The sequence below is a fragment of the Lampetra fluviatilis genome, chromosome 32 (genome assembly GCF_964198595.1).
Source record: "Lampetra fluviatilis chromosome 32, kcLamFluv1.1, whole genome shotgun sequence".
Lineage (NCBI taxonomy): Eukaryota > Metazoa > Chordata > Hyperoartia > Petromyzontiformes > Petromyzontidae > Lampetra > Lampetra fluviatilis.
The window spans coordinates 12,488,404-12,509,882 of NC_136306.1; the positions used below are offsets into that span (position 1 = coordinate 12,488,404).

The following is a 21,479-nucleotide window of genomic DNA, read 5'->3' on the forward strand; positions in this document are numbered from 1 at the left end:
CTTGTTCACAAACGTATCCTGTCGCCTATTAAAGATTGATCTGCAGTTAGGGCCACGATGCTGCTGTAAACGTACGATCATTGACATTCAAGGTTGTCGCCCAGTCCTTGGCAACAAGAATCATGTTCTGCTATCGCCACAAAGTTTTCTGAAAATGCTATAAAAAGGCCACATACTTATTATTAGACATTTTATACTCTTTTGGTTTGGTCGACGCTTAACATGACTTGTGTTGTGCATTGTGTCCGTTCATATATAAATTCCATGCAATGTATAACACTCAAATTGATATATTGCATGACAAATGAATTGTTTGTATGCAAGTCTTCCAAGGCTGTGGCTGTGCATGACAAGTGGGCAATAACCACATACAGTACACGCATTACTGTGCATGAATTCACTGGCATGTTGGAATAGTCCGAGCCATGTGACTTGTCTTGTGACAGTCACATACAGCATCCTTAACAGGTTTAATCGTTAAGTCATCAAAATTAGCCCAATACATAGCATTAGCATTGCACTAAGATAACTTTAAAATATTCAGATGGTGAACATGAAAATTCTAAATCTGTAAAGCAAGAACGCTTATATATATTTAAAAACATGTTTATGCACAGCTGTGCAGTTAACGGGCCAGATGGCTCTGTGGTCACAGCAATAAACTGAACAACTAAAATCTGCGAGTTCATATTCTATTTAGGTATCAAACTCAGCTCTTCACCCCCATTGGGTGGATAAAGGACGTACCGCTTTTTAGGAAGCCAATGGTGGTGGTGCCATACAATGAGTGAATCCTGCTACAGGGATGTGGAACTTCGACAATTGGCTCTTGACTGCCACACAGGTAAGGGCACTGCCGTGCACTTGCCTTATTTTTTATTATGATGCACGATTAGTATGCCACATCTGAATCTGTTAGGAAGTCATATGTATGTATACACGAGTCGTGTTAATTAACTTAGCACACTGCTAGCAGACAAATATGTATCTGAGTCAGCGATTGTTGACAGCCAAGTATGGTTATTGTTATTATGGGTAACTGAGATATTATGATGTATGTTTAACATCCCACATTTGAATCTGCTAGTCTGCCATATGCACGTATGTATACATGGGTCAAGTCAATTAACTAAGCACACTGTTGGAGACAAACATCCACCAACACTCGGAATGCACAGATCTATAATAAGGCCTCTGGAGTCAGCAATGTTGACAACCAAGCGTGGGTATTGTTATTATGGGGCACCGAGATATTTATAGGGAGACTTTCACCACTTCGTCTCCATAAGCACATGCGCTCCACGAAACTCACTCCCGTCGTCTCTCTAGCCCAGCTCGTACAACCTTGCTCTTTTTATGAAGTAGGTTAGTTCCTATATGCTATACTACAATAATGCTCTTGGTTTCTGGCCGCTTTGCATTTTAGGTCTTTGGACCTGTTCTCAGCAACTGTGATGAAAAAAATTACATCCAGGTTCTTGTACAAACAGCAAAGCACTTTAGTATTTATGTTATTTACATAATTTTCTCACTTATCTCACAGTCTTAGTTCTTTTTAGAGATGTGCTTTGTTAACTTTTCGCTATGCTGTTACATTTTATACATTTCCATGTAAGGGTCAGGAGAAATGTTAATGTGTTTTTTTAACGACTGCTTGGTTTTAAATTCCCCGGAGGCAAGGGCAGGAAGAGGTAATCTATGAGCGTATTTATATCATTCTCAGCAGTCGGGCACTGTAAGGAGATGGCGTTATTAATGTCTCACGTGGCATCACTCTTTCTGAGTTAATTGAAATGTGAATTTGAAATCTGATTACTTTTATTTTTGCATTATCCAAAAAAGGGCTTTTGAAATCTATATTTCAACCATAAAATGCAAATCAGTAATGTAATTAAATAATTAAAATATTCTATTTACCCAGAAAATCCTGAGTGTCCAGATTATTTTTAGGTAGGTCTTGCCTAGATGTTGGGTAAATTCTTTTGGAGATATTTTTTTGGATGAGAGTACATTGAGATTCACGGATCAAACTAATCCATATGACGAGTTAATAGTAAATAAACAGAATAGGTCAACAACCTATTTTCTGTACTGCCTTCCATAGGCCAACTTATAGTCTGGTCTTAGGACTATGTTGCAACAGCTATAATTGTCAAATTCACTTACATAAAAAAAATTACCATCAATAAATTGAATTGTCATTGGAGTTAAATAATTGCAATGTTGATCAATGTCTGTACTATGCACTTGGTACACACTAAATGGCAAACACATTTACTGGGTAACTGTGTTTAATTATATAGAAACTAAAATTATCGTCTCATATCAAGAGTAATTTAGTGGATTCTGTAAAAGTCGATAGCTTTTGTTTCTCAAAGCAACAATTACATCCAAAAGAATGCATATGGAGAAACGATATCATTCTGAGGACTGCATTGGCAGTGTTTTGGGAACACAAGCTGGTCATATGATCCCACCATTGTCATTAATAAATACAATACCGCGATTGTCATGCCAAATCACCTCTCTGCTTAAATTAGTTTAGGGGCAGCACTTATTTCACCTATTTGTGTCCCTGATCCAGTGGTGACAATTCCAAATTTCTGTGGCAAGGGCGATTCTTTCCATTGTATAACCACTGTTGACAATGTTGAGAAATATAAAATAACATAACAGTTGATCAATGACCTCTTTAGCACTGTCTTTTCTCTGAAAGGCCATTGTCCAAACATTGGTTTATATTAATATTATTGTTTATCTATAAAGCAGCGCTTCTTAATGATGCCGATGGTGATAACTTCAGCCTTACAGACTATGCGATGACTTTTCTCTTCGGGTCATGTTACCAGTCAGAACATGCGCCCAGTAATCTACTCACCAGCATGTGACTCACTCTGCAAGAGTGAGCTTCTTACTGAGCTCCTCAACCAACAGACTACACACGCTCTTGTGCTTTGGCCAGTGCTGCACCTGACACTCCCTGCACAACCAAAGACAACATCTCAACGTTAGAATTATCTTTGAATTGGAATAAAATGCTATTTGCAAGCACTTAACATGAGCGACATCATATATGATTTCCCTCGTGCAGATGTTCACACGCCACAAGATTTACATATTTCAAGTCACCTACAAGGGGCCCAGGCTGTCCCCACGATCAATGCTGCCTCTATGCTGGCACCAAGCCAGGTCTAGGAGCTCGAATTCTCATGGCAGCCCACCCCAGCTGAAACAGCCGTTTCCCCGATATAGCCTCCAAGCTCGCTTCTCAAACTGCACATTGAGTTGGGCCATCCCCAGAACCGATTGTGACTTTACGGGGTCAACGCCCAAGTGATACGTACGCACCTTGACGTCACCAGCTCAGTTCAACTTCTTGGCCATATCAGTGTTCTAAATATTGTGCACAATATAAGATAACAAAACTAATTTTCAAATTAAAAAAATCTAAGCTAACCCATGCTTTTGTTAAACATCTAATTAAAGACTACTTTCTGACCCTTAACCTCTAGCTGTCGGGGTAGATGAGCAATTGGAACAGAAGGAGCCAAACCCACAGAGCCTCATGGCTCACAGAGCATTGGGAAGCAGAGCTGGGATATGATGGTGCTATCTAAGTCTGTGAAAACCCGGCAATTTTGGAACCAGCACATAAATAGGTTGGGTTAGAGTTTTGGTAAAGTTGGGCATGGATTGAAATATTTTTGTAAATTCAGGATTAGCGTCACCCAACCCAGAACCTGGTGCACATCGTCAAGTGTCTCAACCTTAGATGCTGGGCTCAAAGGCAGCCCTGTAGAGTGCGATTCACCACACTCTTCTGTGGTTTTGTGAAGTCTCATCCTTGCCAGACAACAGAACCCCTCTGTAGCTGGCGTGGAGAGCCATGGCCGTAACTTTACCTCCTGCAGTACCACTCGTTGCGGCAGCGCGAGCAGCGCTTCTTGGCCGTGGCTCCGCACACGCAGCAGCGCGCCTCCTCCGGCAGCAGGGCCTCCATCACATCCGATTTGTACATCTCCACCCACCTGCATTACAGCCAATGAAACAATTATAAGACAAATCTACCCACAAAACGTCAGGTTGCGTATGGTGGGGTAGTGCAGATACTCTCCCAAGAATTCTGGCCAGTGTGGAAGAATCGGGCAAATTGCCCTCTAGTGGAGGCTATTCCGCCAGCAGTGATATGAGCAAGTAATTGTAGGGATGCACCTTTACCTTTTACCAACAAAAGCAATATTGTGGGTACAATCAGTGTGGTTGTAGACCTTTGAGCTTGCTGCCGAAGCTCCGCTTCTGATGGCGTGAAGGCATTCTTCATCTGGTACTTAGCAATGGCTTTCCACTTGTTCTCATTTTCACGCAGGAATTTTTCCCGAATTTCCGGGATCTTTTGAAAAAGGGAAAAAAGTGAAATTATCTGTCGTCCATATCTGGTAATTATTGCAGATGTAAGGTTACGGAATATTTATTCGGATAGCATAACATACAAAAGGATCTCTGAAGAATTACAATCACAACCATGTCCAAATAGCAAGTTTGACAACCTCTTTCCTGGTGAAATTGAACTAAGATTCATTACTGTAGCTCATAAAACCATCCATGCTTTAAAGTCACTCTTATCCAGATGTTTTCATTAATTTGACATGAAATAAGAGAAGATGGCGCATTACCATCAACACATAATCTTATTGCACCCTGCAAATACAGTAACCCAATTCCCTGTATTGAAACTCTGTTAACCAAAAAGCAGAAGGCAAGTTTACCTTTTTAAAGGCACACTTGTGTGCGGTCAAACATAATGGAAATACTTCTTTGTTTAATTATTCATGGAAAAGTATATTTTTCATTTGATCCATTCAAAAATTCATACGATTCTTGATATTTCCTGTTGCTACTCAATGTTATTCTAGACGTTATTTTTATACCTTGAGTTTCCTTATGTAATGTTTGTCTCACAACACTTGGAATCGCTTTGAAATGCATGCATTTGAGCACTCAGAAAATGCAAATCCTAAATACAATAAGTGGCAAGTTATATTCAGTGCTGTATGTATGTATAATGAACTTCTTGCACACCAGATATACGTTACTTGACAATGGTAAATGATAACTTTCTCCAAGACTGAAATTATTAGGAGACTGACTTCATTAGTATTCAAAAACCCTAAACATTTTCAAGTCACATCTTTAAAAATACTGTTATTAATATGCAGATAAAAAAGAGAAGTGCCATTAGATGTGCTCTTGCATTTGATATTCCCTGACTGAAGATATATGGATCTGCAACACGCTGACATACATTTCATATAAAAACGGCAACAACACAAGTAAAGGTTGCATGTCTAAAATGCACTCACTGCAGCCTGGTACAGCCTTTTGTACTTAGCACGACACATCGGCACAAAAGCTGTGTTTCATTAAACAAAGTGCAAAAAGCCTGATTGCATTATGTAACAGTGCAACTAAGTAATGTACACTAAGGATAGAATCCCATTATAATTTGTACAAACAAACCCACAGCTGTTAAACTAAAGTGCTGAACGTGTGAAGGACAGTCAAAAGGAGTTAAAAACAAAGATATTACAACTAGAGACCAAAATATATCACTCTCTCCCAACAAGAGCATTAATGCCCGGTGTGGAGGTTCACATCTGGCAACCAGTGCTTTAGAGAAAAACATACATGACCTCTACATACGTAGAGGAATAACTGAAATCAAGGAATAACACATTAAATGCAGATAACAAGCGTTCCTCCTGTATTTATACTCCGCGTACAATGTTTGTATTATCTCCTCCTAAATTTGTGTTTCTCCTGGAATTTTGGTTTCTTCCAAGAAGTAAATATTTAACAAGAAATTGGCTCAAATGACCAAGCACCAATCTCCCAATAAATTATCTTGAAACTCATTGAGGCTGTGTTAGATAAACACAAAATGTATTAATGGAGGCTTTCGCGACCAATATTATTCATAATAAAGGTTTTGGGTTCGATCACGTTATTTATAAATGTGATCCAACACAGCCAATCAGTAAAAAATGTGTCACGTTGACAAAAGACAAATAGTTCACTACTTTAGCCTCTGATCTCTGCACCTGATTTGGTTAAACGATGACGTCAGCCTGCTGTTCTATTTAAGACCGGGAGCAGGTGGAGGGCTTCACTATTCTGGCAAATTGCCCGATGATACTGGATGTAATTACCAGCCAAACGTCGTACTCAAAAATTGTAAATGTTGTGGATTCACTCTTCAACACACCGGTGGGCTATAGTACTGAACTATTTGTCTTTTTTCAACCTGACACATTTTTTACTGATTGGCCGTGTCGGGTGGTGGAGGGTTGCGACACGTTTATATATAAAGCGATCTAAACCCAAAAACCTTTATTATGTATTCATGGACATGGGCATTTCTTGTAATATTACATTTTATTAAATGCATATGTCTGGTGCATAAATGGCTGCAGTATTACATTATCGATCTTACAACATTAGTGTGCACTACTGCGCTTAGTCCATGGAAAACCTATTTCTGAAACAAAATCCAAAACCATAAGGAAGTTACTGAAATCTAGAATGAGTGTGGCCAAATGTCTAAGCAACTCCAGGATACTCAACAAATTTTGTAAAGAGTGTTGAATCCATATTTCTGTGTTTATAATTCGTTTCAATATGGACAATGACAAATGCACACAACGCCATCTTCTGTGAAACGATCTCACATTATTTTTTATTACAATAATGTACTCAATTATGTACAAGTTTTGAAATTGCCTCAAAATATTAGTGGATGTTGGCTTTCCAGAGAAACATTACAGTATTTTTTCATTCTGGGTCTCATCAGCATTTAGGCTTGTTAAATTAATGCTGGTATATCACCAGATGTTATTGGCAAGGGCACTCCACGTAAACTATGGGACCCTGTTGAAAGCATAAAGAAGTAGCATGCACAAACCCGTTATGCGTTGCCATGGATCATCATGGATAAAATGTACATGTGTAATTATGTATTAATACATTTTTCTGTAAGAACTGATATTTTAACATATGTGTACTGTTTATGTTGATTGTAATTCACAATAACTACATTCACAACAATGTTAAAACACAATATTCTTGAATCGAATCAAGACCCTGAATCACAAACATTTATTGATCACCGGGGAAGTGAATCCTTACACCGTCTCCTATAGAAGACAGGTATCTGTCATGAGAATGCAGAACATGTTCCATTGCTTTTGGGCGTCAATTGGAGAAAATAATTGACTCATTCTCACTGAAGAGGCAGACAGATAAAATCATGACAATTTTCAGTCATTATATTTAGTGGCAATTTTTTGTAATTCTGAATGACAAATCCATGCAACAAAACTACACTTTGCTTACTGTTTACGTGAGATTAACAACAAGGCTAAGAAAAATAGTGACTTTCTAATAAGGTTATTCTTTTCAAAGGGTACGTTTACATCATGAAATTGAAATACTATCTAACTGGGCACTTGGGTAGCTTTCCTCAAGTACAAAGCCTCTTAAAGAGGCTCCTTAACAGACCATATTTGTTAACATCTGTCGCTCTTCAGATTTTTTGCAGATTCCTTAAGGGCCAAAGCAATGCTCAATTTTATGCCAAATTGAGCATAAGTGACATTTCCCAGCCACACATTTCACCAGTGAGAAATTAATAAGGCTTACTTGATTTAAATAACAAAATTAGAGATGATATACTTTGGATTTTTATCTTAGTTTTAAAGTGTTCAGTTTTCAAAAAAGATTTCTATAAGCATACTCGCAATAATCTAGGCTAGTCTACTCTTTTTTAAGCCTCATATTTACAAAATGATGCCATGGGAACTGAAAAATTGCACTGTAATTTGAAGAATTGGAAAACACAAGCCAGAAAGATTTGTTGTATTTTAAGTCACGTTTCCCATCATCGTAAAAATAAGAGCACTGTAATTCTTGATTAATCCATAACACAATAACTGAGTATCCAAAGTTTTTTCAATGTCAGAACAAAGCAGTCCCTAGAAGAAGAAAAAACTCACGTGCAATCTATGCATACATCGGTCAGCGGCCTACTGTCTATATTTCTCCTCCACAGACAACATGTCAATAGGCGACTCACGCACACGATGGGTTGTGTGATCCACCAATCCAGCTTCCAAGTTGCTGGATAATTATCCAGCAACTTGGAAGCTGGATTGGCGATCATTTAACCATAGCTGTTATTACCTGCTCAATAATAAGGTCTTTCTTGGGAGGTGCGGGATCCACCATGGCCAGGTGATTGAGAAACTTTTGTAGGTCCATCAGACAAGGCAACTGATCGACCAGCACTTCCGTCAGAAATCCACGGAGCTACAACGAGAAAAACACAGCACAAATCCATTCACATTACATCAGTCATGGACAAGGATTTGCAGTACGTAGTAACAAATACACTTTGGGAGGGACAAAAAAAAAATTATGTCCCCATGACATTCAACTTCAACTTACAGCCAAAAACAGTGATGGACATTTCACAATCCCATGACGAGATCCAGTTACTCCACACAACTTCACTATACATTTTACGGCAAGTGGTACTGATTTTATTGGCTCCAGAAAAATGATCAACTCCAGCAGAATGAACATATAAAGGGTGTGTCCTGGGCTCTCCAAAAAAAGTTTGAAACTTCGTTAATGAGAAAAAAGCTTCTCGAAAAGCAGTTCAACTCTGTCATAACGATATACTGATGCCACCTCACAGATGTTGATATTGATGCACTGCTTTCTGCAAGTGCTCCAAACAGATGTGTCTCATGATGTGATGCTGATGCCATAATTGAAATATAATTAGGAGACGGATAAAAAGCAACAAACATCGACGCACCTTGAGCAGCTGTCCTTTGTTGTAGGCATTACAGTCGTACTTTAGCAGGCTCTCCTTGTGCAGCACGAGGCTGTAGATGGCGATCCACAGCTGGCCATCGAGTTTAGACAACTTAAAGACTTCGTCACTGCTCCGCGCACGCCACCCGTTGTCCACATAGAGTTCCACAGCACCTGATTGTTCAAGTCTCAGTGTTAATGAAACGATGAGGATAGTGAAGCAGCACTGCTGAGGCTCCCTCGGGAGAAGTAAAATTGGCAGCAATCTGTGATTAGAACACAATGTTCAATTGTAGGGAGTTGATGGTTTAAAGAAATATGGAATCCATAAAAGAGTAAACTCTTGATTATTTTGGGAAATGGGGAAGGAAGGGGTGGCCCGAATAAAACTAAAACATGGATAATGCAAAACATTTGTAGATTCCATAATAGAGGTTTGTTGGGTTAGATCGCTTAAATATATAAATGTGTCGTTAAAACCGGCTGGAAAAACATAATCTACCATCGTAGATTGATGGTGGAGATGTCAAATGTTGTGTTTTTTTATCAGTTCACTTGTCAACATGTTTGTGGTTATTCGGGTAAGTTATTGACCTTTGAGAAAAAGGGGAACAGAAATAATAGGATAAGTGTGCATGCACACATATATTGTTTCTCACAAGAACGCTTGAATCCACAAGCCAGATAATCTTCTCACAAATAATTATCGAGAGTTAACTGTAGCTCTGATCTTGTAGATACATACTGAGTCAGTGTGTCCTGGATTGTCCAACATTAAGGGATGCTTCATCAATGAGAAAAAATACTTCAAGATCATGGTCAGGCACTCTGTCATAACTCTGGTGACATCACAGCAATTAAATATTTAAATATACTGGAGGGACTTAATTGTGTCAGTACAGCACTAGAATTGTGTGCCTAACCATAACGTTAAGGTCTGTTCTCTACAATGTAGATTGAAACTCGTGTAGGATGGCCTGGGATAGAGTCGAGCTTTGTATCGATGAAAAAAGCGGCGTCTTTTAATGCATGTTTTTTTAACCGATTGAAAAAAAATCAAAAAATGTCACTTGTATTCAACCGAGTTCAGCTCTGAGAGCTAATATTTATAAGTATAAATGGTTTCGATAATCGATATGTCGTAATCCAATCTTGTAAAACATTCATGATCACTGTGTAGTGTTGTGTGTGAGAGACTTGTTCTCAAGTTGCTCAGCAATGTCAAGACAGTTCTGAGATAGTCTATCCATTGTAAAGGAAATTCGGGAATTATTGAGCAAATCAATTGTACAAATTCGCATCTATTTCACAGACAATTCCGTGTTTGCAATTCTGTAATCATAAAGTCTTGTGGAATTGAATATCCTGTAATCACGAATTCTGAAATTGTGGTATCCGTGTCTGATTCCAAATTGGAAGAAAATCCCTCATTGCTAGTGCCCTCATGCGAGACCAACGCCCCTTGTAATTAAGTGGATGTAGACCCTTCGCTCATTGCTAGTGGCATGGTCACGAGAACACAAACCGTCTTTGTTGGTGCGGATCCAGGGGCGATTGTCTAATAGTTGCACCAGCAGCACCGGCACATTGTGCGTGTTGAGCATGCGCGTGTGCACAGACAGCGGCAGGCTGTGGGCAATGGAACAGGAAGACTAATTAATGACACAGCCACATTCATTCGACTGAACCACTCATCCAGCACGTGTACATAGGTACCGCAGTTTAATCTGCCAAGTGATGCAGCGATTACAGCACTCGATTCCCAAATAGAAGGCTGTGAGTTCAAATAGTTATTTGGGGTTGACTCAGCCTATCATCCTTCCAGAGCAGATAAAATTAGTTCTACTTTATGGGAAGTTAACAATGATAATCCTATGCAAAGACTGGCCCCCACTATGGAAATGTGGAATGTCCACAATTTTCCCAAAAGACATCAGCATAGACCCATTGCTCATTTGAGCAGAGATACACATTTGTTGCTTAACATCTATATCCATTTAAGTTACAGTAAAAATATATATCACATGCAAGATTATCATTCTCTTGGGCAGAATATTTAATGTATGACTAATTAGTGCAACAATGTAATTTGTTCAGATGGAAAATACGTTACTAATCTGAAGTGCAGAGTTTATTTTTAAGCAAATTGGAAATGCAAAAGAAAATATTTATTAAAAAAATATGCAAACATAAAACCACAAAAAGTGTCTGTCGACAAATAATACTTTTAAGGTATGTAGCTATATAACAATTGACTATAAATATTATATGTTAAAGTATACAGTGGTTGTACTATCTAGAGATTGGCTCCTGCTGGAGAAATGATGTATTTTTTAAAATGGAAAATATATTTAGCCCCACTTGGTATGAAGCAATTAAATATCTTAAGACTGGTAAAATATTCCTAAAATTACGTGTGTTATTTCTGCTGTAAGGTTACTGTTAATCACCTGTCCAGGTAATCAATCAAGTACCGTAGAATCGAGACACACTTCAGAGAAATATTAAACTCCAAATCATCGCTCTGCTGCTTCACCTCCTGTCATAACAAAGACACAAATGTCAATGAAAACTCCCACAATGGCAGAGATGAAAAACTTGCTTTGATTAACTTCATGGACAGACTAATCACACTGGTCTCCATGAAAAAGATAGGTTTTTCTAAAATTAAACTGAACCGGGTGTTAAAGTAAATCACTTAAAAATGCAAGTGCATATTGCATTATTGCATTGAGAAGACATCATCACAATTTAAGAAAAAGATACATTTCTATAAAAAAGAGATGTACAATAGGGTTGTGAATTTACAACATTAAAGGAAGACGCAACACAGAACATTTATATTTGTTCTTTTGGAGAAACATACCGAGATACATTCTACGTGTGCTGGGATGTCTGTCAAACGGTTAGAACTTTATTCATGAGAAATAAGACTTTAAAGTGAATCAGGTGCTCCACCATAGCTCCACCATAGCTCACTATGGTGGAGAAAATTTACCATTTGTTATGATTCTGGTTCACAATATAAATTTTATCATGATTTTATTTGTTATATTGTTCATACGATGTTGTTATTTAACAGTGCGTCCTATTGTAGTGGTAACCGAGCACGGGTACCTCTAAGGAGGAGGCGTGGATGGGCGATAGTTTGTCACGCGCCTTCTCTGGTTGTAACTGCCCTTGCTGGTGCCGCGCCACCAACATCGTCACCTTCCTGTGCGCGTAGTCCAGCAGGTCTAGTGCCTGATCGTCCAGAGACCCCACTGCGTCCTACAACACCCAGTTTCACACGTGTCACTTATAAAGAGACGTGCACGGGTATGCAAATGAACAGCCCTTTGTCAGTGCTCTGTTGGACACCGTCCAGATTGGCGGGGTGATTTGATTGCTAATCAGTGTGGATTGGTGAAGGTGGGAAGCATAGATGTGGGAAAATAGAAGTACGGTATGGCACTGGACAGGTATTTTGCTGCACTGCCCTCTGCTGCCTACAATGTAGGCATGCATGCACACACACGAACGGGATGTTGATATGGCCAGGTCATCCTGAACTTTGGAGGCAAGGTGTATTATAGGTGAAGATACCCACAAACAGGACTAAGATATGGGATGAAGGTGGCAATACAGCAAGTAAGTAAGAATGTCTGACTCACAGTCAGAAGGTTGCAAGTTCAAATCAGGGTCGAGGGTCAACTTAGTGTATCATATCTGCATTGTTCATAAAGTTAGTACAATTATTGAGGGATATCAACAGTCGTCCCACAGAGTGAATAGCCTGTCATAGCAATGTGGAATTAGCACCATGAACTCACGGCTACAATTAGAGATGAGCACTTCCCCGTGCTACATTCAGCAGGGTGACACTTTTACTTTTACTCTGATAATGGAAAGATGGTGTCAGGATATGAAGATCATAGTCCTGTACTTGCCTTTACAGTTCGAAACTGCATTTGGAAAGGTAGTCAAATAATGACATTTGAACAGTGGGAGATGTCCTTTGACATCTTATTTCATTGCTATTCCTGTTAGGTTGAGTCACTGCAGTCAATTAAAAATGCTTTTAATAGCACAAACCTTTGTCGTGTGACACTCTGCCAACACTTGATGGAAATTGAATAGAACTAAAAGACCCTGTGAAGTACTGCACACCGCATGACGGTACATTGAGACAGTGCATTGAGATGCTGGATATGCTACGTAATATTAATGTCCTGCTAATTTTTAAAGCATAACAACACCTATCCAAACAAAAGTCAGTGATGTTGTGCTCAAATGAGCACTGTGGTGGTGTTCATCTCGTGTTACAGCCCTGAGAAACTGGTGGAAATTCCACATTCCTAAGGCGGAGGCGAGTCTATCTACTGGACAACCACTGTTGATTTCCTTACAACGTGGTCCTCATTTTTCAACACCAGAGGGATGATAATGGGCTGCATGAACCCCCTCAAACCAACTCGTAACGCTACCGCTGAGCCACCTGCCAACCATTAACTGATGGAGGTGAATGCAAAATAATTGGCGGCAATGAACACTTTTGAATTTGCACCGAAGAGGGTGCTTGGGGAACCTGACATTGTGTATACAAGTCATACAGTGTAGTAAGTGTGTAAATAAACTTCAGAGAAATTACGTGCAAATGTATCGCATACCTTATGGTACAAGACAGTTTCAAGAAGGTTCACTATGGTTGCCTCATGACGAATCTGAAAAATATAAAAGTGTTTGAGCTGTGTTTTGTACGTGTGCAATTTAACATAATATATATCAGAAGAGGAGTCCAGTAAGGAGGTACTCTCTCTCACAAAGATTATTCAAGAAGACCAGAGAGTAGAGGTAGGCAGCAGCTGAGAAAAGGAGATATGTATACTCTTGAGAGCGTTTGAAGTGAAAACACAGTTGAATAGAAAGCCAGCGAAAAGCAACAAGGGACGGGGCAGATGGGATTAAAGCAGAGGAATTGGTGAACAGTCCTAGCTGCAGTGTTGGGACAGATTGAACAGGTGCGAGGTGGGAGAATGGGAGACTAGAAAGGATATATCAATTATTGGAGCATGAGGTGACAAGGGTATTAATGCGTGGAGTGCCAATGGAGGTTGTAAGGAAAATGTGAATTTCACTAACGTTATGGAAGAGGAAGGCATCAATTATGTGGCCGTGGCGTGTATGAAGCACGAAGGAGAGATGACGCAGTGGTTATTATGTTGTATTGGTCTGCACGGACGGCTGAATGGTGGAGTATGGAGAGTTATAGGGGAAAAGAACTGATAAGAGGGAGGGTGGGAGGTGAGTTGTATCCACATTGAGTTGTAGTTATTGGCCACCCAGGTGGCAATGGCAGCGAGACAGTGAGAGATTGTGCTCTGGGTCACACAGGTAATGTCAGAGCTCAGAAATAGTGAATCGTTTAAATAAGAGCCACGACTTATCTGCATTCACCAAGAGGGTGAGTGTAAATGGAGAAAAGAAGCAAACCCACAAGAGTGCTTTGTGACTTACCACCATGTATATGGGAAATGTCGCTTTCGTTTCAAAATCTTTCACACGACAAATAATAGGGAATATTTTTCGCTTCCAAACCTCTATTGCTAAAACCTCATGGACAAGGACGCAGGTCTGAAAAGATAAACATGAAGGAGCGATTAATATATGGATTAATATATTTAAAATGTATTTATTATTTTTGTATCTACGTGGCTTTACCGAAAGACCCAAAGAGTATAATATATGGATATTTAGTTTAAACATAAAATAAATAATGGTTACATTGACAATGTGCTTTAAAAGTTAGTAAAACTTTCACATAAGGCATTCAGATAAATGAAACCACTTCACATACTGTGGTATGTAGTCGTAAGGTCCACCATAATAGTACAATATTGTCTGTTTGGGAAAATATCGTGATATTGTAATTATCATTGTTCACCTTATGTTTTTTTATATATGGCATACCTTTTCTGACAAAATTCTGAACATAATGCAAGATTTTAAGTTATAAAGTTATTATTCATTTAGTGCTTTGGCAGTTACGCGACGCCATCCCTTGACCTCTTGATGCGGATGCATGCAGTGTGTAGTTGAATAGCGATGCATCGTGAGCAAAGACCCACCTTTTCATATGTGACAAGGAACTCCTTCACAAACTCATCACCTTTATTGATTGCCTGCAAAATCGCCTCTATATTGAGTTTCTCGATATACGTGTGCTGTATCATCCACCTACTCACGCACACACGACAAAGACAATGAACCATTGGACAATGTAGACTGTCGAGACAGGTGCTGCAGGACAACACATTCCTACTGGACATCTGTGAAAAGAGCTTTATAGGTTATCGGATTCAGCCAGTAGACACATTCTGATTCTGAACACATGGACGAAAGTAATCGCATCCACTGGACACTCCGTGTCACAGCCAGATGAGGTGCACGTGAGGCTGCACTTCAGTGTTCTTCTTTCATACCGAGATCACCCGAGCGGCAACTAAGCAGAACACGCGGCACGGCGCAGTCCCCGTGGAGGGCGGCGAGTGGAGGGCGGCGAGTGGAGGGCGAGTCGGGCCCGTCCCCTTTACCTGGGGGAGGCGATCTCCAACATGGGGAATGGTTCCAGCGACTGCACAAAGCCCTCTGCCTCTCCGAGCGTGACCACGGACTCGGTCGCTGCCTCCATCGCCTCCTCCTCGTCCTCCTGCAACGGGGAGCGACCTCCCGGCGCCGCACTCGAACCGCGGCCTCCTCCACCTCGTTCCTCGCCGTTACCGCGGCAACGGGGACGCTGCTCCCGTGGCAACGGCGCGGGCCCCGCCCACCGCTAGTCACGTGACGTGGACCCGCCCACTGCATACTTTAGTTTTTGTGCTTTTGTTGTAAATGCCACGACGAAGGGCAACTGGCCTGAAACGTCGCCTCTTGCACACTGCCCCACGCCAGGCCGCGTTGTGATCGACGGCCGCGTCGGTTTCTTTGTCGCTGCCCGCCACGTGCAGGCGCCACGTGACGCGTTACCCTGGCAACCACGCGGCGTTGCGATCGCCATTGGGGCAGGCAAGCACAGGACAATAGTAATAAAACTACTAATATACTTTACCGGCCTTACATGGAATTACAAGCAAGAGATCTACTTATGGTGTCAACCACGTTATAAACAATAATACATTTCGATTTTGATTAGCATATCATTCCCATTTGTATGAATATTTGTTAATCGCACCACATTTTGACAATTTGCATCCGTTGATTGATTGTGTTGCAATCGAAACGTCGTGAGAAATGTATTGTTTTATTTTTTATTATTTTATTATTTCCCTTCTACCGAAAGAACCAAGAATAATAAGACATGTCTTTTTTAAATCATCAGCCCTGCTCTGTCCACTTTTGGGGGCGTCCATAAATGACGTCACGCGATTTTGGACGATTTTAAAATCCTTTATATTAAGTTCGCTTGCTTGCTTACGACCGTGCAAATCTTTCGGTCGTTTTTTAACCCACTTCCCGTGATCCAATCGAGCTGACATTATCCACACAGACTCGTTGTGCGTGACAATTAATGTTCGTGAAATTTTTTTTCAAAAATTTTACACTTTTTAGGACAAAAATATTATATTTAATTACCAATTGCTTAATGCTGCCATGCAATCATCTGACCCATAGGTGGCAGCCATCTCAAGCCAGAGGACGAGAGGACTCTAGCCGCCACGCATATAAAGGATTTATAGTGAAAAACTTTGTTTTTACGGGTTATACTTGTTACCCCCCCCCCACTCGTCACACGACGCCCCAAAAATCAGACCCCCCTCAAATGACGTCACAAAGCTCTGCCCCCCACCCCTCCCAAAAATAAAACATGCTTCAAATCGCTTTAAACTCTAGATTTGAAGCTTTCGTGACTGCAAGGATTCATACTCTTAGGGTTTTTCGGTAAAGTCACGTAGGTAGAAAAAATAATAAAATTAAATTAAAATAATATATCACGATGTTTAGATTGCAAGACAAGCGGTCGTTCCACCTGAAGACGGAGACTCGTCTCCGAAACGTCGTGATTTAATTTAGGTATTTTCATTCATTATTATTTTATCATTATTATTTTTTACCTACGTGGCTTTACCGAAAAAACCTAAGAGTATCGCTTTAAACTATTGTCATTGTAGTGCGTATTTAATGTGGCGCTGTACTCTGTTGTAGGAGAAACCATTTATTAAAAAGTCTATTTAATTAAGTAGAACGTGTTGTCTATCTATATATATAATCGAAAATCTGTCTGTCTGTCTGTGTGTGTGTCTGTGTGTCGCCGGACCATACGCAGTTTCATTGGACGGCGGTTGCCCCTGGCAACGGGTAGCGACGCATTCGCTGCCGGGTGGACGCCATTTTTAATTCCCGTTAAAATATGCGCACGCATTTGTGGTATAAACTCGATATACCCAGCGTTGCCCGGGGGGGGGAAATACATTTAAAATCTTATGAAAACTTTCAAACATTACATACCAATGAAAAAACAACTGTGTAATTACTTTTAAACCCGACGCGCCAAGAATCGATTCTCTGAATCGCGCAAAGGAATCGAAGGTTGTAGATTCCTTTAGATTCGGACGATTCCCGTTTACTATAAGTTGCTTAAAGTCGATATAAACTGCTACGAACGGGAAATATCCGGCGTTGACCGGGGCAAAAATGTAATTAAAAACTCCTGAAAAGAATAAAAAATAAAATAACAATGAAAATGAAACTCTATCATTCAAAATGTAAACCCCCAACATGCCAGGAATCGATTCTTTGAATCGCACAAAGGACTAATCGAAGGTTGTAAATTACTTTAGGATCGCGCTTCCTGTTTAATATAAGTTGCTTATAGAGTTGATATAAACTGCTACGAATGGGAAATATCCGGCGTTGACTGGGGCAAAAATATAATGGTGAGGGCGGTTGTGAGTGGCGATTGTGAGTGGTGATTAGTGAGTGGTGAGGGGAGGTTGAGTGGTGAGGGTGACTGGTGAGGGTGAGTGGTGAGGGTGAGTGTTGAGGGTGAGTGGTGAGTGGTGATTGGTGAGGGTGTGATTGGTGAGGATGAGTGGTGAGGGAGAGTGGTGACGGAGAGTGGTGACGGTGAATGGTGAGTGGTGAGGGTGGGTGTTGAGGGTGAGTGGTGAGTGGTGATTGGTGAGCGTGTCATTGGTGAGGATGAGTGGTGAGGGAGAGTGGTGAGGGAGAGTGGTGAGGGTGAATGGTGAGGGTGAGTGTTGAGGGTGAGTGGTGATTGGTGAGGGTGTGATTGGTGAGGATGAGTGGTGAGGGAGAGTGGTGAGGGTGAATGGTGAGGGTGAGTGGTGAGGGTGAGTGGTGAGGGTTGAGGGTGAGTGGTGATTGGTGAGGGTGTGAGTGGTGAGGGAGAGTGGTGAGGGTGAATGGTGAGGGTGTGTATATATGTAAGGTTATTAAGAAATATATTTTTCACCCGGGCAACGCCGGGTACTTCTGCTAGTATTTATTTAAAGTTGCGCATTTTCACGTGACGTCACATTTCTAACCCCCCCCCTCGTCACACATGTCTGACCCCCCCTAGGTGCGTGACGTCATTTATGGACGGCCCCTTGCTAATCTGGTATAAAACTAAAATATAAATAATGAATTTCGATTTAAAGCTTTCGTGACTGCAGGGATTCATTTTCTTGGTTCTTTCGGTAAAGTCACGTAGAAGGGAAGTAATAAAATAATAAAAAATAAAACATAAAAAAATAATTCTCACGACGTTTCGGCCACAACGCAAGCAGCCGTCCTCAGGTGAAGATAAATAATGAGTGAACATGGGTATGTTCATTTTGCCAAACGGGATGAATACATTTTAGCAAACACATTTAAAAGTACATGTCGCCATTCGAACAATATATCACGGACCCTATGATGAAATGTGCAACATTTGCATGCAGTGTGCAGGACTGCATCGACGTCAACTTAACCGCCATGTGGCGTTTTCTTGTCGACTTAAAATGTCGACAACGGGTTAAGTCGACAAATATCGCGTGTGAAAAGGCTCAGTGGTGCTAAATACTGGGCTACTTTACATAAGTTTAAAGCACACGCATTCACTGCATGGCAATGCTGTACCGAGTTGTCACGGTCTATGATGTTAAACAAGCATTGGCTAACGTGGATAGCAAATTCAGTAGAGCAGCATTAAAGACGAAAGCGTTTTCTACAGCCATCTTACAACTGCAAAGCAAGTGTGTGCAATTAGCCATATCGCGAATACAATTATACTCCAACATCACGTTTTATTTGCTTTTTAATTGTGCATAAGATTTACATGATATAATGCTTACAACTTCCCCTGACACGTGCATAGAAGTATGCTGAATCCATAACAAAGGACCCCACATTGATGTTCCTATTCAAATGTATAGTTGTTAGAGCTGCCCCGTGGGAGGGAGGATGGTCAGTTTGCCCCAGACCTCAGATGTTAAAGGGGCCCCCGAAGTGGAATTATGCCCCAGGCCTCGAGACACCCTCTTGGGTGGCCCGTGTCGACTTGCCCCCCTCGGTTGACAGTGCTGCTCCTTCTAATGGCACATGCTGTGGCACGTTAAGTTACAGCAACACACACTTTAACTGATCTCTTAAAATGCAAAAGGGGAAGTGTAAGAAGCAAACCTTATTTTTATTTGTTAATATATTCAATGAAGTGGATGTTTTTTTCAGCATTTTCTTCTGGACTAAACATAGTATATGTGTGTAGAGTAATATTATAATTTACTTGGGGTCCTTGTGCTTTGATTTGGACTTCAGGAAACTGGTAACGGTGTACATCATAAGATACAATGATAGATCTGAACTGGACTGTTCACACTTAAACATGTTCTGTCGTCAAGCAATTCAACTCCAAAATGTTTGATACATTTTAACACGACTTCTCATTATACATTCATTGGATTTCATAAGTCATTCTCAGCATTCGAATAACCAAAATAATGATCACGCATGGAGAAATACAAGTTTTGTAATATGAAACATGTTAAATTTAAAAACACGTTCATTATGTGAAAGTTTCTCGTAAGGTTAAATGGTATTGTATTTAACCCAGTGTTCCAATCCTTTTTCAAATAGCACATACAAAAATCTGGTATATTTTACACAAAACATTTGCTGCCGTGATACATTCTCAAGTAAGATGTGATGGTTTTCTTTAATTCCATTCATGAAACAAACTAAATTCTCCGAGGCAAAGTGAAAAGGAACAGAATTTAACAGGTTATTTACATGAGATAAACGTATATACATCAAAATACAAGCAAAATATTTACAGTAAACGTCATTTTAAAAAGCACTTTGGCATCCTGGATATTGCTGTATACGGTCTCATATAGTGAGATTAACTAGACATTCTGTAAGTACTATACCAGTTCAACAGTAAGCCATTTTATGTAAGGTGTGAGCTACCGAATCCCAAATTTGAAAATGAATGTCAGCTAAAATTGTTCAAACACCTGCAGCTTTGCTAACAAATAAAATCCCACTTTGGGGATTGACTCGGCCCACCATCCCCCCCCCCCTCCCCCAGTTTGAAACACATTTAACAATGTGGGAAGTTTCCAGTAATCGTCGATGAGAGACACTGCTTTGCTATGGAAATATGGAATTTTCACAACTGCCTCAAGACACCGGTCCCAAGTGCTATCCCATTGCTCATTTAAGCAGACACTGACGTTTTACTAGTGACCACGAGATTAAGAAAATATTATCGTAAACATGCTGCTGAATGCAATTTACATGCCATGTCTATGCAACACATTTTATGCAGTCAGCACGTGGACAAATCCTTAAAGAGAAGTGTAATTACACCCTAGAAGACTTTGCCAGTCTCTTGATTAGCATCACATCGACCGTTGTATTTACGTGACGTGAACCAGACATTCAAATTTTGACCGATGCTCAATATAACATTTTAAAAACTAAACACTGCAATACAATTTAAAAATGTGAAAATGTGGTACACAAATACAAAAAAACAAAAGGTTAATTCTAAATCAGAGTAACAAACCGAAGCTCTTTCAATTAAATGCCAGGGAATACATAAAATGTGGCTAGACATACATAAATTTATATATTTTGTTTATGAATAAATTGTTTTTTGTATGATTTAACAATGTGAACATGTAGTGGTCGAAAAGTGGGAAACACCATATACAATTCATGTTGAATGTTATATTTGAAAACGGATGCAAATTGTCAAAATGTGGTGCTATTAACACATTCATACAAATGGGAATGAGATGCTAATCAAAAGCTCAAGCCTATTTAAAAGAATGGTAGATCCATGCACGTGTTAGTATCATACTTATTGCCACCTGCACTCACAGACGCTTCCCGAGTAAAACAACATTGGATATTTGTCGGAGGGTGCCTGATGTAATCATGCAGCTGTGAGTGGTATTTTTCACACGTCATACAGGTATTGAAATTACACTCCCTCATCTGTTCCCTGTACCTCTTCACGCCCAACAACAAAGCAAGGGCAGATACTAACCCTGTTCCACTGTGGTTGGCAGGTAGATGCTTTCCCCCCCACCCTTCCACTCTTATTCTAGACCCCCCCCCCCCCCGTGTGATCCCTC

At 40.3% G+C, this 21,479-nt stretch overlaps 1 protein-coding gene across 1 annotated transcript; it reads right to left on the reverse strand.

Moving 5' to 3' along the window:
- Positions 1-486: 486 nt before the first annotated feature.
- ZMYND10 (zinc finger MYND-type containing 10) lies at positions 487-15,752 on the reverse strand. The gene is made up of 12 exons (XM_078871618.1): positions 15,447-15,752; positions 14,982-15,090; positions 14,371-14,487; positions 13,524-13,577; positions 11,992-12,144; positions 11,325-11,413; positions 10,400-10,503; positions 8,876-9,048; positions 8,236-8,361; positions 4,269-4,390; positions 3,903-4,028; positions 487-2,980 (listed from the first exon to the last, which is right to left on the reverse strand). Exons 1-12 carry the CDS (start codon positions 15,542-15,544, stop codon positions 2,890-2,892), a joined length of 1,362 nt encoding a protein of 453 aa, XP_078727744.1. The 5' UTR covers positions 15,545-15,752; the 3' UTR covers positions 487-2,889.
- Positions 15,753-21,479: the final 5,727 nt, after the last annotated feature.

Coding starts and splice junctions, on each gene's coding strand:
- ZMYND10 (XM_078871618.1), bottom strand. CDS start 15,544: ATGGAGGCAGCGACCGAGTCCGTGGTCACGCTCGGAGAGGCAGAGGGC. Junction 15,091..15,446: donor TTGGAGATCGCCTCCCCCAG/GTAAAGGGGACG, acceptor GTGCGTGAGTAG/GTGGATGATACAGCACACGT. Junction 9,049..10,399: donor GATCCGCACCAACAAAGACG/GTTTGTGTTCTC, acceptor TTGAACAATCAG/GTGCTGTGGAACTCTATGTG.